This window comes from Xiphophorus couchianus, chromosome 7, assembly GCF_001444195.1.
Source record: "Xiphophorus couchianus chromosome 7, X_couchianus-1.0, whole genome shotgun sequence".
NCBI classification, from domain to species: Eukaryota; Metazoa; Chordata; class Actinopteri; order Cyprinodontiformes; family Poeciliidae; genus Xiphophorus; species Xiphophorus couchianus.
The window spans coordinates 11345388-11369932 of record NC_040234.1 but is presented as its reverse complement, the minus strand read 5'-3'; the positions used below and the strand labels follow the sequence as shown (position 1 = coordinate 11369932).

The following is a 24545-nucleotide window of genomic DNA, read 5'->3' as shown; positions in this document are numbered from 1 at the left end:
TTGGATTCAAAGTTAAATATATCAACAAATAATGGACGGACTGAAACGTGACATTTTTGGATTACTATTCAAACGCCACTATAAATTTTTAAAACTAAAATCTAGTAATAAAAACACAATGTTGCAAAATTTTAAAATTCAAAATCGCATCAAATAAAATTTCATAGTATTTTTCAATAAACAAATTTTAAATTTTAGTTGAAATTGTGTTAAAATTAAAATATTTATGGGCGCCTCCTGACGGTTGGTGGCAGCTAACGGTCAGAGATTATTCCTTGCTCTGTGTGACGAGATGCCATGGAAATGTCAACATGTTAACATCCAGCTTTTGAGACACTTTATATTTGTTGAGATGCATTGATTGTATTAGCCATTATATTTATGATCTCAGGTTTCTGTAAAACTTTTATTTGCGAGTTTCAGCTGCTTCCAATTACACTTTAAGAACATTAATAGAAGACAAAATATGAACAGCATTCATCATGTTTTGGCCTAATAATATTGTGTAAGAAAGACTGATTTTACTACTTTTAATGGAGACAAAATGATAGTAAAGTTAACATTTTGTCTACAACCTCTGACACTTAGGGGAGTTAACATAATCAAAATCACAGTCTCAATGTGTGAAAATAGAGAACATTGACCCTTAAGTCAGAGATTTTTAAAAACTTGCCAACATTTTCAAATCAAGCTTTCTCCATGACACACGACCTCAGCCTCAACCTTTAAAATAATGTCTTATGTCCCTGTTCTGCAGATGACTTCATTTTTAGAAACTCGCTGATTCTGAAACTAAATGAGTGTTTCTCACTCAGTACTACACAGTGTTGTTGCAACAGTGTGTGGGTCACTGAATGTAAGAATAAATGATTTGTTTTGTTTCAGACTCTCTGGTTGCAGATCAGGACATCTTTAAATTTTATTTGAACTTGATGACCAAATTTATATTGTCATTTATATTTTCTTTTGCTTGTAGGTCTCACCAGTAACAATGTAAATTTTGCTTTGATTAAATCGGCATTTAATGATTTTATATATACATATAAAATATGTTAATAGCTTGAATCCTGGGTGACAAACCAGAGCTGAAAACATCTGGTCTTTGTCTGGACTAGTGAATTAAATTAGTGTCTGTCATCTCTTGCTCAAAAGTGTTTGCATTAATTTCATTTATTTATTTTTTGAGTGTTTATGTAGTACTTGAATCCATGCACATAAATTGTCGTGAAATTAAAGTATTTTTTTCTCTTTTAAAGGTTGGTTTTTAGAAAGAAATCAAGAATGTGATCTGTTCAATCTGACGCAGCTGCCATAGAAGTGGAGGACCTTTTCACAGACTGGTTGTGCTACATTAATGGAGAAAAAGGCATTAAGCTGATGCTGTTCCATTCTGCTTGTTTGACACTGACTGAGCAGAGGCGTAGTGTTGTAGCAGTCGGTGTGTTTTCAAACACAGCAGGAAAGAGTGGGAACAACTCTACTGAATACCGTGATGAGTTTTTCCTGTGCTGGTTAACTCTTGGATTCCTTCTATGTGCCTTAAAAAGAGCAACAAACTGACTCAATGTGAAAACTTAGTCATGGCTTCAAATGCACTTATATTTTTATACTGGTGTGAATTTATAGAACCTCACTCAATCTCAGCTGTTCATCCCCTCATGCCTAATCCCACGTCATCCTTTATGCTTCCTCCCTCATTCTATATTCCTAACTTCCTCCTTCATCCCCCATCCTGATCTCCAATATCCATCATCCATTCGCCATCTTTCTTCCCAACCTTTTCTGTCTTTCACATCTCAACCCAACCTCAATCATCCCTCATCCCTGTCTTCTTTGTAGTCATCCCTCTTTCATCATCCTCAATCACTATCCCTCACTCTGATGTTCTTTATCTCCTCTGTTTCTCTTCAGTTCCTCTTTGCATCCTTCATTCCTACCTCCTTCGTTCCTCACCATAATCCCTACCTTCTTCCTCCTACATACCTCTTCCCAACATATGCATCTCCCATACTTCCCCAAATCATACCTCCTTCAATCGTCAACCTTCACTCTTCATTCTTACCATCTTCATTCTTTGTCCCTCATTCCTCATCCCTTTCTTCTTCTTCAAATCACATATACTTTATCCCTACCTCCTCAGTTCATCCTTAATTCCTTTCACCTTTCACCACCATCACCATATCCTCTTTCATCCATCACTCCTACTGCCTTCATCCCACATCCTTTTTCTTGACCTTTGACCCTCGTCCTTCATTCCCCATGCCTTCCTTGAAATAACAATTTTGAGATTCCATTGCTCTCAAAATTCATCAATACCTTTTGCTTTTCGACATTCTCAGTTCTTTTTGGTAACACCCTTAAACTGACAATGTTGTGGCTTGGACCTTGCAAGTGGAATGGTAACCAGTTCCAGGTTAAAGACTTTAATGTCTTTATTTTCACCTTCTGTCCTTAATCTCATGATTTCAGTTTGGAAAGAGACATTTACTTACACAGGTTTGTGTGTTTCAGAGAGAAGCCGCCCTCATAAAAAGCGATCTTTTTACTCTTCGGTTTCTCGGGCCTGGTCAGGCTCTGCCCACCGTTCTGCATTAGCAGTAATGAAATTTCAAATTCAAGTACACATTTCATTGGACGCAAACTTAACATTCATCCCTGAGTACAAAATGAGTCACAACATTTGTTGTTGCCTTTCAAAACCTTTGAGAATATTTCTTTTGTCTTGCATTTGATATAGACAGAGCAAGAAGTATTGAATTAAATATTAAAATAACAAAATTTGTTTTCAGACAAAACTTGACTTCAATCCTTTGTTTGCTCTCGCGCTTGTTACAATGTATGAAGGCATTGTGACAAATAATAACTGATGATGGATATTTATAACATCTGAATTTTGTTTAAAAATGATTTTCATACATATGTTTGCAATGCAAGAAAGATTGCACCGATAGTCGTCCTGTTAACAGATTATCTCCACTTTGCTGTGGGTCTTAGCCGCTTCCTCCAGAGGTACTTTGCGCATCATGGCTGCTTCTGTGATTGATATTCTCTCTGCCAAGTCTCTCAGTTTAGGTGAACAGTCATGTCTTGATAGGTTTGCTGTTAGCTTCAGTCTTTTCAATACTGAGATGATAGACTGAACTGTGAGGTTTGCTGTGCTTAGAGTCTAAGATGTTGTTTTGTTAAAGATAAATATGCTTTACAATTCTCTGCAATGTCACCCCTGGCCCTCCTGGTATGCTCTAGTTGGTTCTTGATGTTTTTTGTTCAAATGTTTGCCAACAAACCTCTGAGGCCTTCACATAGCAGCTGGATTTATACACAGAAGTACACAGAGTTGGATTGTATTTATTAACGACGTGACTTCTGACGGCAGTTAGTTGTATTACATAATTAACAGGGGTATCAGAGTAAAAAACAAAACATTTCAACAAATTTCTTAGTAGAAATTTGGAAAACTATGTATTATTTTTCTTCCGCTTCACAACTATGTGTTCTTTTGCGTTGTGTTTTATCACATAAATTGCAATGGAACACATGGAGGTTTGAGATTCAGATGTGACAAATTGTGAAAAAAGTTCAAGGAGTACGAAAGCGCTGTAAGCCTTTCTTGAAGAATAACAATGGTGATCCTTCCTTTTTTTAATTTTATTTGTTGTGTTGAGGGGGCTGAGAAGCAGTAATCCGCCCAATCTGAGATGTGTTCTGCAGCCAAGCTCTCCCTCTGCTTCTCTGCACTTCCCCACGCACATCTTTTTCAGACACACTCTCACCAGCACATGTGCTCTCCTGCATTGCGTGCACCTGTTCCCCCAAAAGATCGCAGAGTTTTTTCTCTTCAAACAGCTTGCAACAGAACGACAGGTCTCCACCTCTGCGTGGGAACGGGGGTCTGCTCCTTAGCGAGTGTGTGTGAGTTGACGATCGTTTAGAAGAGGGAGGAGACCATTTAACACACCCTATTTAACTCAATCCTTTGCCCTTCTACCGATCTTTGTCCACTCTACGAACTCTTGTCGTCCTCCTCTCCCTTTACACACACCCTCCACCCACCCACCCCGTGGGCTTAAATGTCACCCCTAACATTGACATGTTTTGGGTCATTTCATCTGATGGGATCTCCTGGGAGAAATTAGCATGTGCAAAAGAAAAGTCCACAACTTTTAAAAGCTCAGTGTTTCCAATTTGCCACCACATGCTTCACATTAGCCACGTATTTAAAAGGGTCAGGGACTGGGCACAGCGCCTGAGGGGGAGCGGGGGAGTCCCTGTGAAGGAGCGAGAGAAAGCGCAAAAAGAAAGTTAGCTTAATTGTAGTTCACAGCTGTGATCATAATTTTTAAATCATTTTGTTCTGCCTCTGCAAACAAATGCACAGAAAGCAGAACTGTTTGAGCAAATTATTGTTTTGCCTGCGCATTGGTTTCCTACAACTAGTGCAGTGTCTTGCAAAAGTACTGATATACCTGGTAATTTTTCTGAAATGCCATTCTGCAACTGCAGACTTCAACAAGCGCTAATTGGACTAAATGTGACATAACCACAGAAAACAATGCATAATTTTGAAGTGGGTGGAAAGTGACAAATAGTTTGCAATAATGTTTTATTCATAAATGAAAATTCTCAGAAGTGCTGTGTGCGTTTCAACGATTTAGCCCCATGTAATCCAACACACTTGGACACTTGGAAGCATGAAGACAGCAGGCAAGTTGCTTTAATTGGTCCTCTGGTCAGAGTACTCCAAAACTGGAGCACACCATGAGCCTGGTGAAACGTGGCAGTGGCAGCATCATGCCGTGGGAATCAACAGGGACAAGGGAGCTAGTCAGAGTTAATAAAAAAAAAAAGGAATGGAGCTAAATGCAGGGCAATCAATTCAATTTAATTTAGCTTATGCACATTCACCAATTCACAGCAAATGTCGTTTTGAGGCACTTTACAAAAAATTTAATTGCAGTTCAATCCCACATTCATCCCAATTAATCCTAGCTATCAAACAATTCGTTAAGCTCAGCTTGTATCTAAGGAAACCCAACAGATTGCAGCAATCACTCCTCCTGGACGATCGCATAGCGACAGTAGACAATCGCTTGCGTTGTGTCACTGACTTTATGATCCCTCATACTGGGCAAGCATGTGGCAACAGTGGAGAGCAAAATCTCCCCTTTAACAAGAATAAAACCTGCAGCAGACTCTGGCTCACTCGCAAGTGGACATCTGCCACCACCGACTGCGGGTTTGAGAAGACATAGCAGATAGACAAAAAAGAAAGAGGAATTGAAGTAGGAGTACTTTGCATGATAAAGAAAAGTAAAACGTTAATAGCAGAAGAGGGAGAGCGTTTAGGTGCGTTACAAGTACAGGCTGTTTACCAATTAAAACCACCCAAAAGCTGCAGAAAGAGCTCCTATTGAATAAGAGAAAACTATATTCAAATGTTAGAATGACTCTAAATCTAAAACAAAATCTGTAGCAAGACTTGAAAATAGCTGTCCACAGCCAATCAGTGTCCATCACTAGTTTTGCAAATAAGAATGAATTCAAATTTCACATTGCAGATGTTTATCGCTGCTGGAGAAGTTTACCCCAAAAGATTTGCTGCCATTATTGCTGCAAAATAGGGTTACATAAAGTATGCAGTTATATATTTTAAGATTTGTTCTTTGTTCAAAGGGTATGAATGATCAAATACCAGAGATTAAATATAGATTAAATTAATAATGGAGCTTTGGATGTTTTCAAATGGTCTAAAATTTGATTATGTTCAAAGAAACAAAACATCTTTTTCTTAGGACTGAATACACGAATCTGCTGCCTGTCTTCTAACGTCAAGGACTAATATTAGGCACTTGTGGTTCTGCAGATTTGTTTTATTTGTTCTGAGGCCAAATTACATCCTTATCGCATCTGCTGTGTGTTTGTCTTGTTTATATCACGACTCAGTCTTGGGTGAGGCCTCTCAGATGTGTGTGTATGCCTGCTGGTCTGCATGTGTGTGTGAGCGCAGGCATGTTAACTTGCCAGTCTGTGGGCGTGTGCGTGTGTGTGTGTGTGTGTGTGTGTGCGTGTGTGTGTGTGTGCAGCCAAGCCTAAAAGCATTTAAGCAGGAATGGGAGAGGGTCTGGAATCCTGGGATGACATCATTATCCATGATGTCATTTCTGCAGGGTGACTTTGGCACATGCGATCGCTTGGGTGAGGTCACACGTTCACTTTTTACTCCCAGTAATTGACAATGAAACAGCAGGTCACCACTGTAGATTGAGCCGCGTCAAATTTAGCCACAAATTAGGTAGTCAGAAATAACAGAGTAGAAATGTATTGCTAATCTGCTTTTTTTTTTTTTTTAAGTGCTGCCACAGAGGCAATGCTGAGCTTCCAATCAAATGTAAACGAAATGCCTTATGAAGCTGGACAGAGATCTGAATTTGATATTTTACTGACTACACTGTAATGTAATGTGAGAATTTAATATGTGCTTCTTGGCAGCAGCTTGTGTTGATTGTTACACTGCTCTCGTCATGAACAAGTGAGATTTTCACCCACATTTTCACATTTATAAGCTGCAGACTGAACAAAAAATTCATTGGATTTTTTAAAATGTAAAAGCTCATCTCCAAATCAAGTGATGTTAGAAATAAGTTTCACTATTAACATTAAATATCCGCTAAATGTTGTTTCAGTCATAATTTAAACCTTTTTACAAAACATAGCATGCAAGGATAAAGTTTTCAGTTTGGTACTCCTGTTTCTGGTTTAAAAATTATATTTAGTTATTTTATGAATTTTACATCAATTCTTCAACTTATAAAATAATGTAATAAATATGTTATTAAAGTTGAATTACAGCTAAAAAGAACAAAATGTAATTAACTTTATTTAATTAGTATAAAAGGACATTTTCCTGAAAAAAAGAGCCCAGCGTTCTCAACTATGGACATTAGATTACTCACTAGATTGGTAATAGTCATCGGTGAGAGTAATTTATTGATATTTTTGTTCTGTTTCTTAGAAAGTTTGGAATTAAGGAAAAAAATTCAACAACACATAAATTACAGTTTTGAGCTACAGGAAGCTGTGAGACATAAAGTTACTACATGAAGTTGAGTAATGACATGGTTTTTTTTTAGAATGGAGTATCTATTGTTTTCTTAATGTGTCTTAATGTGTCAGTTCACAAAACAAAAGATCGTCTTCTCCCTCTTCTTTTTATAATTGAAGGTTTCAGTCAGTCAGAAGTTTATATACAAACAATATTACACAGAATATAAAATATAGTGTGGCCTTTTATGACGTAGATTGAACTCCCCGTTTTCTGAGCATGCTCACAATGCAGCACACAACTTCAATTTCAACAAAAATCTGTTTGAATTTGTCATGGATTTTGTGAGATTCACACAAGGTGACTTAACAAGGGCTCAAATACGTGGACACACACAGCCAGTAACGTGATGCTAGGAATCAACCATGGTTTTATCAAGGACTAACAATCTGTTCACGTAGCTCTGCACTGAGCCTGGCTTCTATCTTTAAATTTTCAATAAGTTGAATAAACGTCTGCAAGACGAGATGAAGCAACGATTGAAATATTTGGATAAAAGAGTCTTTCCAGCAGTTAACGTGAGTTTTCCGTGCACGTCGATGCAAGATAAAGTGTTTAATCTGCCACACATGAAGCGTGTCATCTGTCCTGGTAACTTGCCATCATTATCCAGGGAAGTTCCTCACCGTGATAACCGAAAAGAAAAGGCAAACACTCAGCGTCCTGCAGCCATGTGTAAGACATTGTGATGTTTGCTCAGACCTCAAGAGAGTATATTTGGAAATAGCCTCAACCTGCGCTCATTCTAACAGACCAAGGTTACTCATCTGGTGAGAGCTTTTTGTATTGTCTGAGGCAGAATGTGTCAATGGAAAATGATTCAGATTCACACATAGTTTCTTGACTCACATGTTTTAGAAATAAAGAGTACCTATGGGTCATTTCTGGCGAGAATTTTTCCAAGCACATTATTTAGCCTACATTCGTCGATTTATCAAAGCGTGAACACACACACACGCACACACGCACGCCCACGCCAACCCGTACACAGGTACACATGGATGGCTTGAGGCGGGCCATCCATTCTCATTAGGACCTAGTTGCAGTGGGCTGACCGTAAACTGAGAGTGTGCCAAAGTCATAAACCTACACACCCTTCCCCGCCATTACCTCATGATTATGATATCACACCCGTGTCTCATAGTGATGACATCACACCCCCCCCCCCAAATTCACTGTCTGGCTTTTTCTACATGCCAAGGCCGTCATCTCTGAAAAGCCAAGGACAAAATGAAGACTGAGAGGCCGAGTTCGGTCCGAAGAGTAATAGCTAAGAAACGAAGGTGTCTGGTTTCACTATAGTTGTCCTGTTCACACTAGATGATAATGGTCTGGACAAAAAAGCACTTACTATATAGGAAAAATTCTAACGTCATGTAATTATTTGGACTTTTTGACCATGCTTCACGAAGAGCATCTATTCTCTTTTATGGCAGCATTTGCTGACGTTCAACATTTCATGAAAAGGTTGATCAATCGCGGGTAAAATATTGTCGTGTTTATTGAATCGTGTGCCTCAAAAATGACGTCGTTCTGAACCAGCCTCGCCAGTTTCATGGAAAATGACAGTTTTGACATAAAAGTGTAGATCCATCAGGGGATCAATTTCACTAAAAGACTGACTGGTAATTTTGTAAAGCAGCAGGGGTAAATCCATCTTCTGAGGTAAGTTAAAGGCTACACGCCTGCATCCCAACCATCTGGCACCTGTCAGCGCTGCGATGTCCCTCTGAGTGCTTGAAACGTCTTGATGTGTCCTGTGTACTCCTTCATATTTGACCATAGAGAGAACAGTCAATGCCAAAAAACAGGCATCAAACCAAACCAAACAACGACAGATGTGAGTCATCAGAGAATGCAATTTCTGGGAAAAATCTCGCAATATCCTTGAATCTCAAGTTTGAAAATCTAAATTGTCTCCCACAAAACTGATGAGCACAAGCAATGATTGTCTCCCTCTAAGTTAAGTTTCTAGATGAAGAGGTTTAGCAGAAAGTGTTTTTTTTTCCCTCTCAGTGTGTCAACCACTAAAGATTTATGTGGATTGAACATGATGACTTTGCTCTTACATTGTGCCTGAGAAAAATCCAGATAATCTTTTAATGGCGTGAGTTGTCAACTGTCTCATAACTCTCGAAGTGGAGGTAGCAGTCCCCTCGGTCCTCTTGACGGTTTCATGTCTGAAACTGGATCCCTTCAAAGTAAAATGAAGTAAATGTTGTCAAGAGAGAAAAATATGGATGTACGGAACAAGCTGCAAAACAAGCATGGACAGTACAGATGGTTCCAATATTTTCTTTTGCACAATTCTGCTGTGGTTTGCTCTGGTTGCAAAATATTTGTCTAGAGGGCAAATATTTATATATGTTTAGTTTAAACTGGACAGTTTTACAGATTAAAATTTTCAGGTTGGAATCTATCTAAGGCCAATTTTAAGTGTGAATATACAAACGGCCACTGTAAAAACGTTCCTACTAAAGTTAGAATTTAAATACACAACCTGTGACAAACTTGTTTTGGTCTGACATTAATAATATTCTGTTCTTGTTTTGGATAGCTTTTTGCACATTTATGAAATCAAATCATAATTTAAAAACTGTCTTTTGTGTTTCTTCTGTTGATTTTTGTCTGAAATTTTGTTGATCTGAAACATTGAAACGTGACAACAAACAAAAACACACACATTCTGGGGCGTGCTATGGTGGAGTAAGGGATAGCGTGACCCATGTTTGGAGGCCTTGAGTCCTCGATGCGGCCGTCGCGGGTTTGATTCCCGGACCCGACGATATTTGCCACATGTCTCCCCCCCTTTTCCTGTCAGCCTACTTTCATATAAGGGACACTAGAGCCCACAAAACACCCCTGGAGGGGTCAAACACATTCTGTAAGAAGGCAAATATTTTTTGAGTACAGGCAATCAAATACATGAGTAATATAAGCATAAAAAAATTATATTTTTGATAGGCTTCCTAGCATTAGACATAAAACAAAACAAAACCCCAGTCTGCCGGGTAAATAATTTTCCTGCTCTGCAATATCACCATGTTCTCCTTTGAACATAGACATTGTAGCTATTTTTAATCACCATCATCACAAAGGAAGTTAATGGGGACAGAATGGGGACACACGCCCTTATAAGAAAGCATACTGAGAAAAACAGAAAAAGCATCTAAAACAAACACTGAGTGTGTGGGTAAAAGTTTTGAGTCATCCCTCAGTTCTTATTTTGTTCTCTCTGAAATCTTCCCTCCAAGATACCTGACTTTTTAATCATCTTCTGAAACCATCTTGAATAATACGGTACCTCTTCAGGCTTTGTGAGGGTCAAAAGTTTTTCTTTGGACTGTTTCAGTCATTATGAGTAGCTCATAATTATGTGTCAGTGCATAACTCGGACACATGAATCACTTAAACATAGAAGGTTTCTTACATAAAGGGCCAGACCATTGTTGTGTCTACAGAAAGCAGATCACTTTGCACTTTGGTACCATGGTCCCAGTCAGCACTTATGTTTAAAGCTCATGTATTTCTGTGAAGAAGAAAACGCAAAAGATCTAAAATGTAAGTGATTGAAATTTGTCGGAATGGTGTCAATAGTCTTTTAGGAGTGAAACTTTTTTCTTTATTCTCCACTTGTTTAGTTTTCATCCCACACTGCAAACCAGGGTGTTATGGTCAGATACAAAGAATGAAAAGGAAATGAGTGAAAAAACCATCAAGACTCAAAAGAAAGACGTTGAAAGACATTCAGACTAGAAACTTAGCAAATGACTTTCAGGCAGACTTATTGATTAAAACATTTTTTTAACAGATTACAGAATTATCTGGCTCAGAAGCTAAATATGAAGACACATGGATTTGTGTCATGTTTGTAGAGTACTATAACTTGGTTGTAGATGGTTTTCATGTCTGACTAGATCGATTCCCCAAATCTATGATCATCTGTAAATCTGTAGGTAAACTTTGAAAAAAATGATTCAGGAAATACTCCGGGAAAGAGTAAATTATGGTCCGCCTATCTAATCTTACAAGTAGTATATGTAACTGTGAGCTGATGGTAAATTCAGAGCCGAAAAGGTGACTGATTTAAGGGTGTGTGTGTGTGTTCATGGTTGTTTTTCCTGTGTGTCTCTATGATAGACTGGCAACCTGTCCAGGATGTACCTTGCCACACCGTTCCCTGCATGGCCCTGCAAGGATAAATGATTGAAGGCAATGAATGGATATTGAATTTATTTATTTTGTGTCATACCAGATCATATTTGCAAGCTTTTGAGGAAACATATTAGTTCAAGTTTCCTTGTAGAAACCTTTTACTTTCAGCAGCTTTCTAAGTGCCCTGCAAGAGAAACATTTGAAGAAGAAACTATTAATAGGAGAAAATGTTCAAAAAGAGTTGTTCACTCTTTTCAAAAAGAGTTGTTCACTCTTTTTGAACAACAAAAAGAATGATGTCTCTATAATGATTTTCCCTCTTCGCCGTAGTTCTAAAATGTGATGAACTGAACTTACAGCTTTCACTCTGTTCAAAATTGCACTCCAGTTTGATGCCAGAAACTATAATCTGCCTTTGTATGTGTGCTTTTGCGGTAATTGCTTCTTCCTACATGAGTGGCCTTTCAGCCCATGTCAGCACAGCACTTATTCTACAAGTGATGTCACTCTCTTACCAGCTTTATTTAGCATCTTGACAAGATCTTTTGCTTTTTCTCTGAGTTGATTCCAACATTTCACACCAAAACACATTCATCTCTGTCACAGATGACACATCAACCTTGTGGACGGTATTTACAAATGTTTTTCTGTTTATCTCAAAAATTGTCAGAGACAAAGCCTTAGAAATTACTGAAATAATTGAAGTAATTGAAATAATTTCGGTAATCCTAAAAACTGTGAGTTAATTTTATACATAGCACATGTAAATATGTGGTTTAACCTGTATTTTTATAGCTAATAAACTGCTGTAGTTCATGAATAAAACTTTATTATTCTGAATATTTTAAACTGATAAAATCCCCTAAAACAGACGTTCATCCCTTAGGCTGCCATCACTGACTCACTTTTCTACAATCTGCTGTTTGCAACAAATAAAATAACAAATTGCTGAGAGAAGCTCACTGTTAAAACCTCAGCTTATCTCTTTAAGTCAAGTTGGTTTCCAAAGACACTTTAAAAAAAAAATTGAAACAATTGCCCTCATTTTATATATACACTCTTTATGAAAGATTAGCACAAAGCTAAAAGCCATGCATAAAGTGGAAAAAGAAGGCTTCTTTCGGAAAATATTGAATGAATTTGATTTCCTGAGAATCCTATAAATACAGAGAAAGCATAAAAAATATTTCAGTGAAAGCATCAAATTCTTAAGTGCTCAGCAATTTGTTGCTCCGGAAAAATCCTGCAGCTATGTTTTCCTCCAGATCCCCAATGGGAGTGTTTCAGCCCGTACCCCCTGACAGGACCCAACTTTAGAAAGCAGAATGACAGAGTCCTGCAATTCTGGGGTCTCATAAATGAACAAATAAACACTTTTTATTTGTTGAGTAGTCTAGTTTTCTAATTACAGCCTTAAACTCATGCAGCGCAGCCTCTAATTTTTCTACCGAGCACAGAAACTCTCGGAGCCGTCTGCGGCGGCCCAGTCAGTCGGCAGATGTAATTACCACATCATCTCTGGTCCCTTGTGCGCTGGGAGGGATGAAGAAACAGAGAAGGACTGGGAGAGAGGGAGATTGATCCTGGTAAACAATAATTAGGGTTGGGGATGGCGTATTGTGGGACGTCGACTAGGCGGGATAAAGCGAAAAGACGTAAAGCAAAGGGAGAATCAAGACGGGCAGAGATGTTGGACAGGAGAAAGTCTGCCTGAGGTTGAAACTTAAAAGAGCTATTATATCCGACTGTGTTTCATTTGGGGGCTGTCAGAAAATATGCTTTAATTTCATAAATGATTCCTAGTCTGTAATTTCTTCTAGATTAATAGTGAAATTTATAGCAACCAGTTTTAAGCCTAGAGATATTATCTGAATTGTTGTAGTGCTAACAAGAAAACTGTTTTATGGCTTATTCAGGTCTAAACGCCTAATATTTTATCGCTTATTAAAACCATGCAGAAATACGTTTTAAAAAGAAAAAGAAATCAATTTATATGTGATAACATTTGCTACAGGAATGGTTAACATGTGACTCCTTCCCTTTCAAAACATTCCTGACAGACTTCTGTCATTCAAACATCAGAATAATGTACCATTAACACACTCCTAAGAAAACACATTTTGCTCTACGTCGTTTCCGTTTCTTGAATAAAATTTGAACACATTTTAATAAATTGTGTCGTTTCTGACCAACAGCAATTGTTCTAAATAGTTCATTAAAAGTGAGACCAGCTTTAAAGTGCAATGAAGCACAACACCACTTGAAATCAGAAATTTACTGTGATTAAGTCTATTTTTGGGAGAACAAAGTTCAATTACTACCGCACTTGTTGAATCAGGAAATCACGTTACTAGAACTTGTCTAGCAACAGGAAGTAGATTAAAAGATGTCAAGAAGCAACACATTCAAATTTAAGAAATATCAAGATAAAGGTCGATGTGAAGCAAATCACTGACGAAACTACTCAAAGATCATATCTATGACTCTTCCGGTATTTCATAAATAAACCCAGAGCAAGACTGAAAGCATTGCAGGCTTTAGTTGCCTCGGTTAAGGCCAAAGTTCACGATTCAATAATAAGAAAGAGACTGAGCAAACTGGACTGTGGACTGATGAGACAAACTGCCTCATCATGTTGCCTCCATGGCACGCCGCATTGATGCAGTAATTAATGCAAAACCCATAAACCAATGAATAGGTGCATAGAATAAAATATATATTTTAGAGCCTAATATTTTTGTTTAAAACATATTGTTTAATAATGGTTTGTAATATTCTATGAAGACAGAATTTAGGGTTTTTAGTACCTGTACAATAACCAGAATTAAAAGAAATTAAGGCTTCAAAAATGTTCTCTATATTTAATCAATGTAATATAAAAGCTTCGCTTTCTAATATCAGTGACAACAAATATCGAACTTTTCACAACATTCTAACTTTTGGAGCTGTGCTTGTATATATGGATGTGATTTTGGGATGGTTGTAAGACCTTTTCCACAGCAAAGGTGGAAAAAGCATTTGACTTCTCACAGCAGGGCAACACTTTTACAATTAACTTAATGATGGTTGAATTCACTTTAGCTTCCATGACAATGAACTGGAGTGCACAACAGCATGACCTCCCCATAGAAGAATGTAGATATCATTAATACACTTGTTCATTTCCAGCTGTGACATTTCGCAATGCCCCATAGGAGAAAAAATACTATTCATTTAAAAAACCCATCCAGCCATCCATTTTCTTTACCCCCTTGTCCCTAGTGGGGTCAGGAGGGGTGCTGGTGACAGAAAGGAAGTGGATCAGAACCAAATGGAGCAAAACCCACTCAGGATTGTAGAGATGTGAACTTTTCTTGTGTCCTTAGGGATCTTTCTCATGTTCTTAGATGGTCCTCAAACATAGACACTATTTGGAACAGAGACCTCAGGAAGTACAACCTCCCACAGAAGCTGATTCTACACTGCCTTCATTCAATCTGCCCCTTGTTCGTTCATCACTGTGTGGTTTGGCTAATCCGCAAAACAGGACAGATGAAAACTGCAATGACAATCAGGTCCTCAGAGAAGATCACCAGGACTGACTTTCCATCCATTCAGGACTTGCAACTAACATCTCTGCAGACCCCACACATGCTGGACACAACCCATTTAGTATTTTACCTTCAGGTTGCCGCTATTTACACAAACCAGCCATCACAGGGTCAGTTTCTTACCCGAGGCTGTCTCTTAGCAGTCAGAAAGCACAGATCGCTACCATTCATATTCCACTGTACATATACATAGTTACCTGAAAGAAACACATTTTTAGTTTCTGTTTTCCCGTTTTCATATATGTTTATATTTTAAATGTCTTCATTGAGAGCAAAAGCTGAACTGAAAGTAAAATTCCTCGTTTGTGTGCATAAACCTGGTGAATAAATCAAATTTTGATTCTAAACAGAAATACAAAGACTGGAACAAAATTTCAATTGTAAATTTAGCAGTTACTACGACCTCCTTTATTTTTCCCTATTGTTTTAGAACGAATCAGCTTAATTTATCCTTGATCTACTGCTTTCTCACAACTGTTGTTTCAAAACGCATCTGTCTAGCAGGAAACGGTTAATGTAATCACACAGTTCTCACACAGGGAGAGGGAAAACACCACATTTACCCGGGGGGCCTCGCACAGAGCACCCGATGCTGGGAAGTAGGACTCACCATTTCATAGTGGGAGTGTGAGTGAGGGGAATAAGACTTTACGGGAAGAAATATCTCCCCAGTGAGAGGATTGGTGAAACATGCTACATGACGGCATGTGTAGGTGTGTGTGTGTGTGTGTGTGTGGAGGATAGAGCGGGAGGTGTGTATGGTTCAGAGATTTTACAAACATGCCTGAGTGAAAAGTATTGTTGCTGGAATTCCTGACATTCCTTCCTGTGAATTTCCAGGCAGTGTGAGGCTCACTGCTCCGTCTGACATCACTTGGGGGTTGGGGGGGTTCCACTGCTCTTTCGCATTCTTCCACTTGCTTTCTCACAATCCCACCCATATTTGGAAGTGAGAGGAAGGGAATCCCAGATGATGACTCAAAATGCTTCTGCTGCAGTGGGAAACACTCCACATCTGCTTTTCTTATTTCCTCTGCGTGATTGTGTCAGAGCATTTGTCTGAATATATGTAAAAAAGGAGATCTTAATGTGTTCTAAATTACAAAAAAATCAGCAATAAAAAGAATAGCCCCTGAATGCATCTGTGCAGAATAAGTGACATCTAAGTGACGTAGCACTTCTATTTTTATCCCACAATCTCTTGGCAGCAACGTCAGATAAGAAATGCCAGTTTTTGTCCAAAAATGCTCGACCCAAATGAAAAGGAGCATAAAATACACCCGCCGTAAAGCCCTCGCAGAGGGCATGAGCGCTCCAGGCCGAGTTGATGTGCAAGCTGCAACCAGTCACCCTGCATTGGACCACCACAAATGAGGCCACAGTGAATGACAGGACCCTTGGATGTTCAGTCTGCTCAGCCGAGTGTGACTAGTCACAGGAAACTCTCCAGAGAGGTTTAGAGAAATCACCATATTAAAAAACCCCCAGCAAACTTTAAAAAAAGGAGTAGCAAAACATGAGAACGGGAAGGAGCATGGAGTGGTCTCGGACTGTGTTGAAATTCTCTTTATTGGAAGCAAGAATGATATGGATTGCGGAACAAGGTTTGGACAAGGATCAAGAGGTCCACAGCATGGGGGGTCCAAAGCCACAGGCCTAAATTTAGACCCACTTTGTTCTTGCATGCTGATGACAGAGAGCTTGGCTCTTGGGGGCTGTCTGTGGTCCACTGCTCCAAAAAAGGCTGCTGTTGTTCTGTCTGACCATCAAAAACACAGAAGCCCCCCAGCACCCCACCCCAGTCCAAAAAAAGATATAAAAGAAAGCTTTCATGCAATGTTCTGTTTAAGCTGGTCATACTCTTGTGTACGGGGCTCCGGGGTCCCATAAAAGGAGTAATTCACAGACAATATCTCACCCCACGCTCTTTTTTGCCACAGACTACAGCGACATAAATTTAAGTGATTTGTAGGTGGAGCTGAGGCAGCGTTCAAAGGCTGCAGAACATGTGTTGCTCAAATTCGGGCAAGTAGGCTTGGAAAGAAAGGATGTTCTAACACGGACAGCAAAAAAAAAAAGAAACAAAGTGGTGAAGACATGAAAAAGAGAAAAGATGAGAAAATAAGATGGCCAGAGCGCAGATACAGATGTGGCATGGTGAGCAACAGTGCTTCACAAAATAATTACTATCCATTGATCTTTTTCACATTATCCTTTCATACATAAATTGTCAACATATCTCCCAAAATCTGGCTGCTATGGACAGTGAACCAAAGCCGTAAGAAGTCGACTTATTCAAAAGTTTACAGAGGTTATAAAGTCAAATATCAGCATTTTTGTCACAAATTATTTGTACCACAAATGATTGAAATGGTACATTTACAAAATGTGCTTTAAGGTTTAAATACTTAAACCATAATATATAGTCATAGGTGATAAATGGGAAACATGGTAAATCTGGAAGAATGTGCTCTGGTTGGATAAGACCAACAATTTTGGCATATGCAAAATGTTATGTGTAGCAGAAAAAATATTTTTCCTATCACCCTAAACACATTATCCCCACAGAGAAGCAATGTGGCGGTAGCATCATGTAGGTGTGAGGGTTTTCCTTTCAAAGGGACAATGAAGCTGGTCAGAGTTGGAAACAAATATGGAGTTTTATCAATTTTCATTAGATGAAAAAGAAATAAGAAACTCATGCAGAATGATTAGAACTAGATTGGTTGTGAATGAAAAGAAATATATATATCAAAATAAAGTCAGATGGGATGAGTAAGACTTTTAAAAATGTTACCATACAGTCAAATCCTTTAACATTTTCTGCCATAATGTTGACACAATGTGAAAACATTCAAAGGGCATATTTTTCCAATATTGCACTTAAAACACTCATCCCTCTGTGCTGCACCTATTCTTAAAGAGAAAATACATTGAAATATATAAAAGGTGGACATGAGTTGGGAGTCCAAGCTTCCTACATAACCCCTTTCCAGGCATGCACATAAGCAGTACAGCAGGAAAAAAATAACAAAAAAACAAATGAGTCACTGAAAACCAACTGAGACGCACAGTGTCACATCCTGAGAAAGAGAGAGAGAAAGAATGATGCCCTCCTCTCATTAAAGCACAGATGGATCCCTCAATCTGTTAAATGCCGGTGTGCCAAAGGACAAATGGCCACCAAATCTGAAAGGCATCCGAGCAGAAACCTTAAGCTCTAATCGATAAAAACTGATTAGTTCAAAGAATATATATATATTTTAAATATATAAGTAGCTATATAGAGAGAAAGCTCTAACAGTTTGGCACAATTGAATTTTAATAGAGGCTCTTGGGTGACCTCTAGTGGTGTTACAGAGAACACCCGATGGTGTGACGTTAAACTGGCGCATACCACTGCTTAAAATCAGAGGTAAATAGGTCAAATTAAAAGTGCGAAATTGCGACTTTTGCTCTAGGTTTTGAGAACAAACCAAAGCCAAAGCATTTTATAAATTCAATAGTATTTTTTAAAAATAAAACAAGAAAAGAGCCGACTTAACAGAGCCGCCATCAACGCCGTGTTTACTTGTATGTGACCGACGCAGGAAGTAGTGACACCGAAAGGCGCCTTTTCTGAGCTCATGTTGTCAGGCAAAAAAAAGAACTAGCTACCACGGGATGGGAAAGGGAAAAGTTAGGCTAAGTGTAAAGAAACAACATGGCTGCTAAAAAGAAGCGGACTCCAAACACACATAATGACAGCTGGGTTGTTATCGCCGCAGGTGGGCTACTAGCAAAGGAAAACAACACAACTAATTGTGCTAACTTGCCATTAAACACAACCTACTAGTAGTTATTAAAGCTTAATAACTGTGTCTAAGGCATTAGCTTAGCTGACTTTAAGTAGTGGTGCTATTCTTAGTCTTTAAGCTAGGTGAAATACATGTAAGCTTAATTAAAGAAGAACATATCCTCTAATTGCTAGCTAATGCTACGTTATGAACATACTGTTGTCATTTGCGCAGTTGCTAGATCTGTCTGTCTAGCTATCTATCTAAACAGTGATTCTTATCCCATTGTTAGTTCTTTACCTGTTGTGACTGTTTTTATTTTCTGTCCACAGACTCAGCAGTTGAAACACAGAAGCACGACTGTGATCCAGATTTTGTGAAGCTCAGGAATCCCTCTACAGGTTTTAAAGTCTTCACTGTTAATCGGATCTCTTGGTCTGCACTAATGGTTATTTTATTTCTGGTTTGTAAACCTCAAAATGATGGTTTACATTTTGAGGTAAACCATCATTACCTCAAATGATGGTTTCTAAATTCTTTAGAATTCATGCTAAAAGAATTCTTCATTCTTTTAGCATGAAGAATAAATATATGCTAGCCATCTGAATTAAATGAGATTATTTTTTCAATTAATGTAGCTCCTTCCACCTTTTAAGATGTGCATATAGCCTTAAAGTAAATTCATCTTTATTGAATCTATTTCTTCCTCCCTGTTCAGTCAATGCATCAAAACAAGAAATGCATCAACCAACATTATGCACTTTGGTGCACTTTGTTTTGAGTTGAATAAAAATCTGATTAATGCAGTAATGGCGATAATCCTTGAATTCCTCAATTTCTGTTGGATTAAAACTACTTCCTTTGTCAAATAACCTTCAGCACATTTTTTCTCTGTCATGTTGTATAGTCTTAAAAATAAACCAAACTCCCCAGAATTGGTTAAAATTGGGATCATCAGGTTGAACCTGTGAGAAGACTGGTAAGGAAAATTGGCCAGTAAAAAACCAATTGGTGAATTTTAACCTGGTTTTCTCGTATCTGGGGTTTATGGTGAGCCATTTCTATGTTTTGATTATTATACACTAGAAAGGCCAGTGAAGACTTGTGTTTAGTTCACTGGAGGAGATGTCAAGATTTTTATTTATAAGCTCCTTGTATTTGTTAAACTAGGCAATGCTTTGGGCTGCAGCCTGGTTCTATGGGAGAAAGGAAACAGGCTCAGAGCATCACAGATCCCCCATGATGCTTAACAGAGGGCGTTGGGTGTTTCCTGACATCCTTTGTTTCACACGACATCCACCTGGAATTGTTGTTGCCTGAAAGCTAAATGTTTGTCTCATTTGACCACAGTTCGTAGTTCCAGTTAAAGTCCTAGTCATGTTTTGGAAATACCCCATTTTTTATGATTGTGAAGGTAGGACAGAAAACGCTTTTTCTGCCATGTCCCCCAAGCTCCTTCCCAGAATAATATTTATTTTCAGTTTTTTTGAAGACAGCACAAAAATATTTGTTTGATCAGTGATTACAAGTGTTGATGAACATGAAGATTTAAAAAATGGATACAAGATAAACTCTTATTACGACAAAAAAACAACAACAAACAAAAAAACATCCCGAGTTCCTGCATATTTCCCAAAAAGTTTGAGGGCGACTCTTTCTTTGTTTGTTTACTGCTGTTGCAAAAGTGAAATTAACACTGTTCCTCATTTTCCCTTGTTCTTGCAGACGAGGCATCTCTGTACATGCTCGGTGCTGGTGATGTACAGCTGTACGAGGTCAAGGCATTTGAAGAAGACTTCCACTCCTGGTTTGTTGGACAGACTGTACAGAGAGGTGTGTCCCATTTCTTGTCAGTGTCAGAGTTTGACTGTCTTGTCTTTCATCAGAGCTCGACTGAAAGAGAGTAAAACAGCAAAAAGACAGAAAAGCTTAATTGCACTTAAAAAACTTAAAGCATCCATTTAGAAAGAGACCATTCTCACAAGCACATATAAAAACCTAGAAGTGTTTTATAAATCCAAAACCGCTCTTTCACTTCAGTATAGAGTGCTGTAGGAAACATATTTCTCCCTCTCCACATTTCTTTTGTTTTTCGTCTTTTGTCACACATTTCATACCAGCAAGCAAATCTTCATACCAGACAAGGAAAATTTCCGAATGTAGTTTCAAATGTTGATTATATTTATTAAGAAGCCAAAACGTTTCTGAACTATGTTACCCTATATGAAAATATTATTCTCTTCCCTTTTAAATCATGAATTAAATGAAATCACCTAAACATAACTTGGTTGACATTACATAAGCAAAAAGATCTCAAAAAGCAAGACACAATTCCCTATCAGTGTTTCCCATTGTTAAATTTAACGTCTTGAAGTTTCAATGTTTCCTCTATTCTTCTAAAAAGTTAAATAATATGTGTTGCTGTTGTTTAGCCTGTTTTTTTTTTTTGTTCTGGTGTTGTAAATTCATGTCTAATCCAATGTTTTTTCATATTTTCTCTCCGTTTATAATCAGATGGAAAACTTCTCTTCGTAACACAGATGGACCCTCTCTATTTGATATTGCCCTATATGATTAAATCTGGCCAAGAGGTAAAGAACCACAAATTGTACATTCCTGCAAACTTATAAAATACAGGTTGATCTCAAAAGATTTGAATATCGTGAAAAGCAAAATTTTTTTGGTCACTAATTTCAGAGTGAAACTCGTTCGTTCTGTAGATCCATCACGTGAGGAGTGAAATATTTCAAGCCCTTGTTGTTTGTAATCTTGATGATTGTGCCTTACAGATAATGAAAACTTTAAAAACAGTTTCTTGGAAAATTTGAACATTGTGAAAAATTAAAAACCAATTGGCTACTTAGCTCAAAACATCTGCAAATGTTTCCGAGTCCCTAAATGGGCTCTCAGTCTGGGTCAGGAGACTGTGTCTTAAGTCGCACAAATGATCATAGCTTGAGAATCTTGGGGTTCACGCAGTTCCAAATCGAAGCATACTCGAAGAAAGTTAAGTGGAAGGAAAAAGTGTGGGAGAAAAATATAGCACTTTTTCACAATGTTCTAACTTGTTGAGATGTACCTGTACATTGACACACTCAGGTGTTGAAGCGTGTTTGGTCATTTTTTCAGGATGTTTTTAATTTTAAATATTAGTCTCTCGGAAAATCCTGAAATCTTGCGCATCTAATATTTGCCACGTGTTGCGCAAACATTCCCCCCTCAGTCTGATGTTCTATATTTTGTTCACTACTTTGCTATAATTTCATGCATGTGAAATGTATGTTATCTCATAAGGTGTTGAATTATTTTGCATGTAGAAACAACAGAAGCAGACATTTGTCTGACCTGTTGGCTCTATGTGAATTTCCCCCACTGCGGAACGGTAAGGTATATTTCTGTTTTCTGCCACTCAGGGGAAATTCCAGCCTGTGGATCAAGTTGTTAAGGATGATGAATTTCCAGCGAGCTCCAGGCTGCTCAGCTGCACACGTTCCCTGACAAGCCTGCACCACATTGCAGAGGGAAAAGGTGAAGTTTCCTTGGAGGCAATCAACTACAATCTTAAGTTACAGCCTTTATTTTAGCTGCTCATTTAGTTGATACAAAGTGGCTGTTGTAGTAATAGCCTTTAAATTATGAAACAAACTATTCCTGCAGCCACTAACACTGCTTGTTTTTTTTCCAATTTTTCCTGAGACACTTTTCCCCCCCGGCTTTTCAGTCAACTCTTTTGTTACTTAATTGTTTTTATGTCGTTTTAAAAATCCGTCGTAAATGGACTTGACTTGTGTGCCATTTACAGAGGTCGGAAGTCTGAAGTTTCATCGCTACAGTCAAGAACGAACCCTGAACTGGTTACAAAAAAAGGTAACGATAGTGCAGGATATTAAAGCAGCAAGAGAAAACAAAAAGCAAGTGGAAAAGTGTGAAGATGTTTAGTACGTCTGCTGTAGGTGGAGAGAACGATCGTTGCCCTGAAGAAGAAGCATATCTGCGTGGGAGAAGGAGTGAAATCCACAACTTATGTCAGAGTCAAGACTGAGTCAGACAACCAGGAGGGTAAAACTGCATCGCTGTGTTTCCCTTTTTAGCCGCGCTTTGCAAACGTATTCAGGCCCTACAACCTGTTATGTGTATTGTTACGTTGCGGCCACAAAACTCCAAGTAATTTACTGGGATTTTATGTGATAAACCAAGAGAAAGTGGTGCATAAATGTGAAGTGGATGCAAAATGAAGATGTGGTTTTCAAAATATTTTACAAAATATCCCACCTTTTGCTGCAGATCCAGCTGCAGGCCTTATGGGGTATGTCTCCTGGCTTTGCACGTTTAACATTTTGTCAAATTTCAAGTGTTTCTGCTGATTCTCAATGGATTGGGGTTTACTTTATTGATTTTCAATTAAATAGAACTAGTTTTTTTCATAAACTAGTTCAATTTAACTAGTTTAAATGGTACTAGTTTAATAGAAGTAGTTAACTAGTTTAATAGAACTAGTTAAATAGTTCAATTAAACTAATAGATCTTTATGTTGGTCTATTACATAAAATTCCTATAACAGATTGAAGTTTGTGATTGTTGTGTGAAAAAAATACAAGGTATATGAATATTTTTGCAAGGCACTACCGGTGAAATGCTAATTTTGTTACACTGATAAAAAAAGGAAAACTTTCATAAACCTAAATTTACTTTAGCTGCAGATGCTGATATCAACCAGTAGATGGCAGTAGTGATATATTATTTTATGGTAGCTTCATCACAGAAACAAGCCTTCAACTTTTTTCTTTGTCTTTACATCACAAACTATTTAAAGAAATCATCAGGATTTGATCGGTTATCTCTTTTCTTTTCGATACAGAAGACTACCTTCGCTATGCTCACGGTCTAATATCTGAGTACATCAGTGAAGAACTGAGCAAAGCTCTCCTTAAACACTTAGGGCAAGTTAAATTGAATGAAAAATAATATTATTTGCATTTGTTTTTGTGACTTTGTAGACAAAACTCATCTCTTTCTAAATACCACAGGTTACCAGAGCTAAAAAGTGCAAAGGAAACGGAGCCTCCATCTAAGGTTTGTCGGTTTCATTGAAGAAGCTTGAAGTATTTTCTCAGCTTTTTTGTCTTGCATGCTACTAAAGCCACCCTGTACGTTTTATGAGTCTTCAACCTTCAATCCCCCTCAGTCACTGTTTGTGTGCTTTATCCTGCGGTTTTGCGGGCTTCGGCTTGTGGTCAGTGGAGCTGGCTGCGGTGGCGTTTGTGCTTTTGTGCTTCTTGTCATGAAAAGCATCTCTCACGTCCTCGTTTGGCAGAAGCGGAAACTTTCCGACAAGCCGGTGGAGGCTGGAGAAGACTACACCAAATTCAACAGTGGAGACTTTGCACGGAAAGTGAGTGCACGCATATTAGGAAACATCCTCAGCGGATTCAAACCTCATTTATTTCATTTTAAATCAAACAGTCAGTTATTTAATTTCTTTCCAGAACCTCCAGTCATTGTGTAAATTCGCTTATTTACTGCTTTTTTTAAGCTTTGTGTGTAGCGCAGTGGGGCTACTATCACAATTCTCTACTGTTTCCATGCTAAATAATTGAGTTGTGCTGTTACTTTATTTTTGTTTTGTCTCTTTTTTTATTCCAGCCACCCAAGAAGATGACAGCTGCTCAGAAAACTTTGGCTAAAGTGGACAAGAGTGGCATGAAGCCCATGTCTTCTTTCTTCAGCCCTAAGACCAAAGCTGAAAAGAAGTGACTGTGTTGTGCTTTTTGGATTCGTCCGACTCATGTTTTGTAATAAAGGAAAGAAAAACCTTTCCGAAAGGCTGTTTGTCTTTTTAATTGTGGGAAGGAAAAGGTATTAAGGCGAAGGGGATTTATTTTCCCAAGTAATAAATAATACACCATAATAAACTTCTTAGTG

The 24545-nt window shown here is 38.1% G+C and overlaps 1 protein-coding gene across 4 annotated transcripts; it reads left to right on the top strand.

Moving 5' to 3' along the window:
- The first annotated feature begins 18410 nt into the window (after window positions 1-18410).
- Window positions 18411-24443, top strand: rnaseh2b (ribonuclease H2, subunit B). 4 transcript variants are annotated; one of them, XM_028024116.1, is made up of 11 exons: window positions 18411-18614; window positions 18956-19024; window positions 20349-20456; window positions 21138-21214; window positions 22037-22151; window positions 22426-22490; window positions 22577-22682; window positions 23482-23563; window positions 23651-23696; window positions 23938-24015; window positions 24267-24438. In XM_028024116.1, exons 1-11 carry the CDS (start codon window positions 18551-18553, stop codon window positions 24375-24377), a joined length of 921 nt encoding a protein of 306 aa, XP_027879917.1. In that variant the 5' UTR covers window positions 18411-18550; the 3' UTR covers window positions 24378-24438. The 4 variants fall into 4 exon arrangements, with proteins under 4 accessions (XP_027879917.1, XP_027879918.1, XP_027879916.1 ...); XM_028024117.1 differs by having other exon boundaries at window positions 23913-24015; XM_028024115.1 differs by having other exon boundaries at window positions 23862-24015.
- The last annotated feature ends 102 nt before the right edge of the window (window positions 24444-24545 follow it).

Bases quoted from the DNA above. Each gene is read 5' to 3' on its own strand.
- rnaseh2b (XM_028024115.1), top strand. From the start codon at position 18,551: ATGGCTGCTAAAAAGAAGCGGACTCCAAACACACATAATGACAGCTGG. The intron at 21,215-22,036 runs GTAAAGAACCAC...TCTGCCACTCAG, and splicing joins TGATTAAATCTGGCCAAGAG to GGGAAATTCCAGCCTGTGGA. The intron at 23,564-23,650 runs GCAAGTTAAATT...TAAATACCACAG, and splicing joins GCTCTCCTTAAACACTTAGG to GTTACCAGAGCTAAAAAGTG.